The sequence below is a fragment of the Camelus bactrianus genome, chromosome X (assembly GCF_048773025.1).
Source record: "Camelus bactrianus isolate YW-2024 breed Bactrian camel chromosome X, ASM4877302v1, whole genome shotgun sequence".
Classification (NCBI taxonomy): Eukaryota; Metazoa; Chordata; class Mammalia; order Artiodactyla; family Camelidae; genus Camelus; species Camelus bactrianus.
Genome location: NC_133575.1, coordinates 37,516,479 through 37,525,825, shown reverse-complemented (window position 1 = coordinate 37,525,825; position 9,347 = coordinate 37,516,479). Strand labels below are relative to the sequence as shown.

The following is a 9,347-nucleotide window of genomic DNA, read 5'->3' as shown; positions in this document are numbered from 1 at the left end:
TTTGAAGCCTTGAATATATGAGAGCCTTCAGCTGGACGCCAAGCCTCATGGTAAATCTGGGCACAGGTATTAAGATAAACCCAATTGAATTAATTTCAAGAAACACAATCCCATGAAAATGATATTAAAGGCAATATTTCAGATTTAATATCAAACTCTCATAGAAAAAAATCAATACAATCTATTATGAAGAATAGCTGTTTTGCCATCTGTCATGATGGGGACCAAGTATTAGCTACTGGAAAAGGGGGTTTATGAAATGATTTAAAATTAGAGAATGAAAGATAACCATTAAAGGAATAATGATTATATACTACAAATGTCGATTATTAGAAAGGGTGCATAATCAGAATAATGTCAAGGAAACAACATGAGGGCTTCAAATCTAGTTTTTAGAAGTAGCAACAGTTGATAATGCCAGTATTTCTGCCCCAACCTGTTCTATGGCCAAGATTTTGACTGTTTTTATGTGTGGACCTTCCCTTTTTCTGAGCTTGATCACACAATCTTCCCTATGAAATACTATGAGCTACCTGATAGGCTTTTGGGAGATCTGCTTTTTAACTTAAATTTACCAGAGTTTATTTCTGATGCTTTTGGTGATTAACTATCACATTCAGAAATTGGTACCCAGAGTGCCGGTACCTTTTATGGACCCTCAAGGAAATATAAGATTTGGTTATCTAGGCTGGTTGGGGCTGAAGGCAAGGGAAATTCAGGTGGCATTTTGGAAGAGGGCTCTGGCATTCCTTGGCATGCTGTGGCATTCATGGTGCTCTAATGATCATCTATTCTTATCTTGGATGAAGTAAACACTGAAAACAAGGCTTTGGGTAGTTGAATATCCATCCCTAACCAAAGAGTACAAAGGACATGAGGGACTGCTTCCTCGAAGGGGTAACTGCTTCCAATGGGGCTGGCCAGCAGAAAGAAATAGAATGGCAAGTCAAATCCCTTAATTCTCTGCTCAAGATATAGACTGAAACCCAGGCAGTCTGTAAAAAGACATTATTATCTTGTGCATCCATTGAATTCCTGGCCAAAATTTCTAGTTTGTCATTTGAAACTTTGGGTACTGATTGGAGTGATTGGATACTGAAAGGAGTGAGGGGCTGAGTTAGAATACTAATATGTGGGACCGTGTGAATGCTTTTAACTCCTAATACCTGCTGAGCTTGCTGTATAAGCTGAAACCAATTCCATTTTCCTCTGAAGAGACTGTATCTGCCTTAATTAAAGACCCTGTAGTTACCTCAACTGAGAGTGATAATTTTTAAGGGAAGCCAATTTTCATACCTCCCCATCCCCACCCTTCTATTTCCAGACCTCTATTTGCTTGATGTACCAAGCACTTTATGTGCTTTACAAACATTAATTCATTTAATTCTCCCAGCAACCCCGTGAAATATGTACTACCACTATCATCCTCATTTTGCAGATGAGGAAACTGAGGCACAAAGAAATTAAGTGCCTCACCCAAGACAACCCAGCTAGTAAGTGGTAGAGATAGTATCTGAACCCAGGAGAACCTATGCTCTTAATTACTACACTATCCTTCACCCCGACCCCACCTCCCACCCCGAGGGATCTGGTGTCCCCTGATTAGTTAGACCTTTGAATATATGGAAGAAGTGATTGAATAGGGGTAACTTCAGGCATTGCAAAAATGAAGAGAGTCAGACATCAGAGATCTCTTGCATTGTTTATAGATATCATCCTTTATTAAATCCACCAAAGAAAGAACAGAAAGGAAGATAAAATCTCTATCTCTGGGAATCCGAGTCACGAATTAATTTTTCTTGTGTCAGGTTTTGCATACAGACGACATCCCTTGAGCCATTCAGATACATCATGGCCAAAACAGTGCTGGATCCAAGAATCCCTGGGAAATGAAGGGAGAGAGGGAGGATAAAGTGGACAGGCTGATGGGGTGGCAGTGCCACTATCCCAGATGCCCAGGGTCTGAGCCATCCTCATGAACTTACCAGGCAGCCATACCATTCTGTGAGGACACTACCCGCTTGGCACACATGATGTCATCCAGAATATGGCGGTTGAGCAGGTCTAAGGGGAAGAGAGGGACATAGTGATTTGGTGTACTGGGGACACAGTGACAGTGTATGAAGGGCCCAGGGGTTCTGGGTTCCTTGGGGCCAGAATAACTTCAACCACTATATTGTCTGATTCTCAATGACCTTGGTTCACTTATCAGCTGGTTATGAATTACCTCAACCACCATACTGGCTGGTCCTGGACAACCTCAAATTCTATGTTGGCCAGTTCTGGATGACTTCAACTGTCATGTTGTGTGGTTATGAATGATCTCAATGGCAATGGCTATTGGCTGGTAGGGAACCAGTCAGCTGCAAGGTTGGTCAGTCCTGGGGCTATCAAACACTATGTTTTCAGGTCCTGGATAACCTCAACATGCATTTTGACAAGTTAGAAGTGACCTCAGTCTCCATGTTGGCTAGTCCTGTTCAACCTCAGCTACTATGGTGTCTGGACCTAGATGATCTCAACTGCTGAGGTGGCTGGACCAGGATGACCTTAACTGCCATTCTGACTAGTTAATGATCTCAACCACTATCTAGACTAGTCCTGGACAACCTCAACCTTCAAGCTGGCTAGTCCTGGATGACCTCTTCTATCACTGTGGCAGGACTTGGACAACTTCAGCTTCCACTTGGGCTGGCCCCAAATAAACTTGGCCTATCTTGGACAGCCTCAAATGCCATTTTGGCCAACCCTGAACAACTTCTACTGCTATTCACTTTTGTCCACAACAATACCACACTCTTGTCTGGAAAACCCTCTGCTTTCTGCATGGAGGTACTTAGTTTCTGTTCTTACAGATGGATATCTGCTTCTTCCCTCAGGGTCTGAACCACCCTAACCCCAAATCTTGACAGTTTCCTCCTCCATTCCACGTGGAGCTAAGTGTCTTGTTTCCTGAGTCTGAGAAAATGGCAGCCTTCATTCTAGGTGAGGTTTAGGGGCTCTGAGTCCTCCTGACCTAAACAACATCTCAGTGCACTCTGAGTAAGGATACAGGATGGTGTCTCTAACAGCCCAGGAAACTTGGATCCTTTCCCTATCATTTTTCTGGTTGTTATTCAAGATTATGGCTTAGACAATCTTGCCCCCTGCATGTTAGGGAGTGAGGCCAGGCAGGGCTTCAAGGTATCCCCAGTGCTGCCTCACCATGACACTCCATGTGACAGAAGTTCTGTGTGGGTGTAACACCATTGTCACACCACCAGGCGGAGTTCAGCTGGAAAATGCCATATTCACTGCTGCCATCAGGATTGTGATCCACGAAGGAAGTGTCAAAGCCACTCTCATAGTGTGCCATGCACAGCCCTGGGGCAGGGAGTGGGGAGGTAGCAGATAGGCATGGGTCCTGGGAATGAGGGAGGGTAGGATGAGGGGGGCATGGGGCAGGGATGATTTCTATCTCAGTTGTGGAGGTGATGATCTTGGTTTGGTGGTAGTGTTGATGTTGGTGATTCTGGTGAGGTAACAGTGATGGTGGTGGTAATGGTATTCATGGTGATAACAGCAGTGATGATGTTGATGGAAGTGATGGTGGTGGTAGTAGAGATGAGGGTAAGTGGTTCTGAAGGCAATGATGATGAAATTAGAGTTAGTTAAACTACTCATCACAGTCAGGGGGTGACTGAGAGGATCATTCCCTAGTCTGGCAAGTAGGGCCTGGGTTTGAGTGTGGTGGGAGGTTTGGGGTGTGGGTAGGGGACTTGGGGCAGCTGGTATCTCACAGTCTCCAATGGTGTAGCCCTTGAAGCCATTCAGGCCCGCCTTTTGCAGCTTCATTGCCAGGTCACAGCGTTCATAGATCTTGGCATCCACAGTGGCAGCCATTAGCATGGCTAGGGTCACCACTACAGTGCCCCAGGCCTGCATGATGACACCCACAAGCTCTCCTCACTGACTCCTCACTCCAGACTCACTCTACAGTGTTGAGAACTCAGAGCATTCTGGAACTCTGGGCTCTATGAGCCAAGATCTAAGTGAAAGATTCCGGAACACAGAAGCCAGAAGGCTGGGCACCTCACCATCTTCCCCAGTGCCAGCTCTGTTAGAGACACACACAAAGAAAAAGAAAGATACTGATGTGTACACAGAGGTGGAATGAGATACAGACAGGGAGAAACCCAGAAATCTCAGAAAGGGATGTAGGGAGAGAGAGACTGGGGACACACAAAAGACAGATGGGACCCAGGTTCTAGGCTTCACACTCAACCCACATTCCCCTACATTCCTTAACACTGTCCCACTCTCCTCCCGTTAATCATACTCTACAACTTGGGTACCTCCATTTCCACTCACTCTGCCCCTCATCAGCTCCATTCCCCCCAACTCTGCTAAGTAGTCAGCTCTGTTTACTACACTGTGCCTACTTTCACCTCAGGTTCCCCATGTTCTGTAAAACGTGGCCACCATGCCCTCGCCCTCTGCCCCACATTACCTCCATTTACTCATTCTCAGCACTGTTGGTGGACAAGGCAGGCCGGTACTGCGGGTGGTAAAAGAATTTACTAAAGACAAAGAATGAAAATAGAAAGGGAGTTTATTAGGCTGTGCTGCCATAGACAACAGCCAGCCACACAGATGAGCAGGCCAACAACTGAGGGTCGGTTGTTGGGGTCTTTTATAAGATGGAGTCACAAAGTGCCTGACTGGCTTGTGCACAAGTCTCTGATTGGTTGTAGGCGAAGTAAGAAGTTTAGGGTCCATGAAGGGTGGTAGGGTTTATGACTCTGAAAAAGTGGGCTGAAACAAACCAGCCTGAGCCATTGTGAGATTAGGCATTACCTAAGGCTATTAGTTTGTTAGGGCAAACATGCCCAGAACGTACGTTATCTGTTGAGAGATCACAGGTAGACATCTGAGAGCCCAGGAATGGGGGTTGTCGGACTTTGAAGGACATCAGTTGGCCCCACAAGCACCTCCTTCACGTCTCTTCACTTAGTGTGCCCTGTTCAGCCCTCATATACTGGGATCTGACCCATGTTACCCCATTTAATCAGACCCTGCTCCACATTCCATATTACACATTCTCTATTACATGTACATATTCACTCTACTGCTTTTTCACCCTGATTCTCATTTTACCTTTTATTTCCCCATCCATTTGCACTGCCTCTTATCCACTTGTATTCAGTCACCCTGGGCCTCATGTTACTGCAGTTCCCTAATCCTCTACTTCTCATTACCCAAGTTCTTTGACATCACATCCCTTCTTCACCTCCATTCGCTTCCACGCAGACTCTCGTTTCTGACTTTCACCTTCACTTCCTGACACCGCATCACATGACTCCCATCTGCTCTCATGTGGCCCATTCTTCTGTTTTGTCCATTGACTCTGGGCCTCATTCTCTCCTTCATACACTCTCTTTCTGCCCCTGTATTCTTTCCTCTCCAGTGCTGTCCCCGTATTACTTGCATTTCCTGAAACTGCCCTGTCTTACTCCCAAAATTACCCACAGAAACTCTGCTCGGTCACCTCCATTCTTTCTCAATCTTCTCTTCCTTGCCTCCATTTGCTCTCATTCTGCCTCAGTCATTTAAAGTCACTGCCAATATAAGCCCTGTTCCCACTCATCACTCCCGTTCTGCTCCTGATTCCTGTCCAGTTGCTCCCACTCCGCCTCACAGTACCCTCATTCAGTTACACTCTGCCTTGGATTTACCACATTTTGCTGACAGTGGACCCCATTTCCCCCCACTTTACTCACCATGGGCCATGTGACCTTCATCCCCTCTCCCTTGGCCTCACAACACCCGATTACTCATCTGCTTTTGACTTCCATCCCCTCTCACTCTGCCCACTGTTACCTCCATTCATGCATATTCTTCAGCTCATTCACCCTGGCTGATTCCCACTGGGATCCCCGCACATTTCTGGAACGCTGTCCCGCATTCCCGGATCTAATCCCAGTCTGCTCCACATTCGCTTCCTGTCACTCTCATTCTTCATAGTATCCCCACTCAAACAAACTCAACCCGATTCACCTATTCACATTCTACCGCATCTTCATTTCCATTTCCTCTTCTGTCCCTTGTGCCCCACATTCTTCCCTCTGTGCCTCAAATTACCTCCATTCACTCCTACTCTCCCCCTAAATTCGCTTCTCCTTACTCATACCGTGCCCCATAAACCATCGCTCATTTACACTCTAATCCTTAATACTCATATCAACGTGCACTCTATGTATAGTTTGTTCTTTTTTGTTTTAATGGACATACTGGGGATTGAACCTAGGACCTCCTGCATGCTAAGCATGTACTCTACCACTGAGCTATAACCCCCCCTCAACTTGCACTCTAATGCTTCCATTCACGTTCACCACCGTTCATTGCCCCATTCACTCACAGTCTGCTCCCAAGGTCACATTCTGTCACTTAGACTGTGTCTCATTTCCCCATCATCTACTCAGTCTCATCCATAATCTTAAATTAATTCAAAATCAAACACCTAGTCACTCCCTCATTCTGCCCCACATTGCCCACATTGACTCCGCTCTACTGCTTGTTCACCTCCCTGCCATCACCCTTTGTCTCTCCTTGCCCCCATTCATTCCCAACTTGTCCTTCATTCACCATTATGCACCACCCCACCCCCGGCCCCCACTGGTCTCGTGTGTCTCCCGTTTAGTGACACATTGGCCAAGACAGAAAGGTCTGATGCATCATTCGGGATTCCATTGGGCTGCACATACCAACACCACCACAAATACCAGTTGCTTCAAGAGGATGCAAGGGGATTCCTCTCTTGGAAGCAGGTAGTTCAAAGCTAGAGTGGCAGCTCCAAGGTCATTGGAGAGCTGGCTCCTTCTGTGTTGTTGCCCTGCCAAACTCACCTGCTATCTCATGGTCCAAAATGATTGCTTACCATTAGCAACACTTCCATAGTTTTGATAAAATGTATCTTAAGAGCAATTGTGATGACTCACCAGTGAGTTGGTGGGGGGTGGGGTGAACTTTGGGTGAGAGTGTCACATCGTGCAGATTCTGTGGTGGGACCAGCTACCTGTCAGCTTTCCACACCCCTTCACCTAGCTACCCGCTGCTTAGGCCACTGAATGAGTTTGCACCTGTAGGGACTGATGGTAGAGGATGCCCAAGGACAGAGTGTGGGCGTCCTAACTCCACAGTAGAAAAGCTGGCCTCACACAGCTTTTACATATGCACTGTGACCCCTGGGACAGTTTCTGGAGGACTGCATCACTGGCTCAGGGACATTTCTGGAGCTAGCAAGCACTGCACCCCAAACCCACCAACCCTAAAGGATTTCTCCCTTCACATAGGGCTGTGTGCATGTGTGTGTGTGTACACTGTGGTGGTGGGGTGATGTTTATAGGCTGGAAGAGGCCAGATTGGTATGAGCCCTAAAGGTCCAGCCCCTTCTATTTTCCACCTCCTAACACATTCAGAGAGATGACAAGTTTTTTACCCAGGAGGTGCAGATCCTTCAGGGAGCAAGAGACCTGAGTTACTTCCTTGCTTTCTCTCTTTGCTTTGTCTGCTAGAAAGTTCTAATTGTACTTCTGATTTTAAAAATTCCTTGTCTAGTTTTAATGGTTCCGGAATGAGGACCCTCAGGTATTTTCTGGAAGATCTATGGGATACTGAATAAACAAAAGAAGAATATTATTGGGTAGAAAAACTGAGGATCTGATCTTGGGAACACGTGTGACCTTGGGCAAGTTATTTAGTCTCTCTGGGACTCAGTTTCCTCACCTGACAAGAGGGGTGACCACAGGATTGCTGACAGAAAATGGGGACTCTCTGAGGCAGGTCATACCATGTGCTTCACCCAGTGCCCGGCACACAGGAGATACTGAGCTAGGTCTGAGCCTCCATTGTCACTTGCTGGGCCCTACTGGCAGGAGCCTTCTCACTGTTCTTCCTGTTTTCGCCCTTGCCCTCTGCGATCTGTTATCCACAGGTAGCCTGCAGGTCATCTTTTTATTTGTTTCCTTCTTATTTAAAAAAGTTTTGTACATATGCATGTCTAATTTTATAATAATAATAATAATAATAATAATAATAATAATAATAATAATAATAATAATAATAATAAATAATATTCACTTACTACATGCCAGGCATTATTCTAAACCATTTACAATGATCAGCTCATCTGTCACCACAGCCCTAATGAGGTAGGTGCTGTCATTATGCCCATTTTATAGGTGAGGAAATTTATCATATAGGAGTTAAGAGTCCTGCCGTAGATTACACAGCCGGTAGGCGCGAGTTTGAAACCAGGTTGTCTCCATCACGTTTGTTTGGTTGGTTCTGTTTTTGTCCCTCCTGTAGTCCCAATGTCTAGAACATTACCTGGCATACAGAAAGTGCTTAAGCAAACTCCTGCAGAACTCATGTTCTAGTGGCACAAGACAGGCAATAAACAAGATTCAAATATATGTGCATTTTTAAAGTTAATATATAATGCTAGATTACTTCAGACCAGTCTTTTAAAAATTTGATTCCCCCTTATGGCTTCCCATTATGTCCAGAACAAAACATGAGCTCTGTCCCTGGCAGAGGCCCTACAGCACCTGGCCCCCACTCTCTTTTCTCTTACCCGCAACTCCTACACACCCAACACACTGACACTGTTTCTGTTCCTCCAACACGCCAAGCTAGGTCCTACTTCAGGGCCTTTGCAAGAGCCGTGCCCTCCACCACAAAACTCTTTGCTTCAGATATTTGTCTGGCCGGCTCCTTTTGGTCAGTGTAACTGTCCCCCTCGACGAAAGGAGATCGTCTCTGCCCATCCTGAGAAAGCAATCCGTCAGCCAGTACTGAACACATCCCCTTCGTGTGTGTGTGTGTGTGTGTGTGTGTGTGTCTGTGTGTGTCTGTGTGCGCGCGCGCCCTAGGTGGCCCTTTATTCTTCAGCTTCTTGTTTGTCGGCACACCCTCCTTCAAACGCTAGACTGTAAACTCCCAGGCTCAGCCACTGGATGGAGCCAGTGACCTTTCCCTATCTCCTAGCCTTTGTGCACGCAGAGCAATTCGGCCACGCACCTCGTCCTCCCGTTCAATTATACCTGCAAAACCTGCTGCCCTCCAAGTTCAAGACATCAAATTCCCCACTGCGAGCATTTTCCTTAATTGGGCACTTCTCCTCCCTGACAGAAGGAAACCGGTCTTTGGAGTCTTAGGAATGACAGCCTCCGCAGATCAAAGGATACACCTGCTCTATGCGGCCGCACTCTAGGGGAAGAGACACGGTGGGCGTGGCCTTCTCTTCAGAGCAGTGACGTCACTGGAGCGGCCATCTTCCCTCCGCGCCTGCGCCGCAGCCCCTCAGC

At 46.4% G+C, this 9,347-nt stretch overlaps 1 protein-coding gene across 7 annotated transcripts; it reads right to left on the bottom strand.

The window, feature by feature from the left end:
* Positions 1-1,690: 1,690 nt before the first annotated feature.
* LOC105079382 (sperm acrosome-associated protein 5) lies at positions 1,691-9,290 on the bottom strand. Of its 7 annotated transcripts, none has more exons than XR_012504784.1 (4): positions 9,061-9,290; positions 7,765-7,977; positions 1,986-2,064; positions 1,691-1,882 (listed from the first exon to the last, which is right to left on the bottom strand). XR_012504784.1 is itself a non-coding variant. In XM_010968103.3 (4 exons), the coding sequence occupies exons 1-4, from the start codon at positions 3,922-3,924 to the stop codon at positions 1,783-1,785; spliced, it is 483 nt and encodes a 160-aa protein (XP_010966405.1). In that variant the 5' UTR covers positions 3,925-4,474; the 3' UTR covers positions 1,691-1,782. The 7 variants fall into 7 exon arrangements, 1 of the variants encoding a protein (XP_010966405.1); XR_012504785.1 differs by having other exon boundaries at positions 9,084-9,288; XR_006719370.2 differs by lacking the exon at positions 7,765-7,977 and adding an exon at positions 4,490-4,559 and having other exon boundaries at positions 9,084-9,278.
* Between the last annotated feature and the right edge of the window lie 57 nt (positions 9,291-9,347).

Excerpts from the sequence above, each read along its gene's own strand:
- LOC105079382 (XM_010968103.3), bottom strand. The coding sequence starts at position 3,924 with ATGCAGGCCTGGGGCACTGTAGTGGTGACCCTAGCCATGCTAATGGCT. Across the intron at positions 3,364-3,779 it reads GGGCTACACCATTGGAGACT|GGCTGTGCATGGCACACTAT; the intron begins GTGAGATACCAG and ends TCCCTGCCCCAG. Across the intron at positions 2,065-3,204 it reads CTGTCACATGGAGTGTCATG|ACCTGCTCAACCGCCATATT; the intron begins GTGAGGCAGCAC and ends TCTTCCCCTTAG.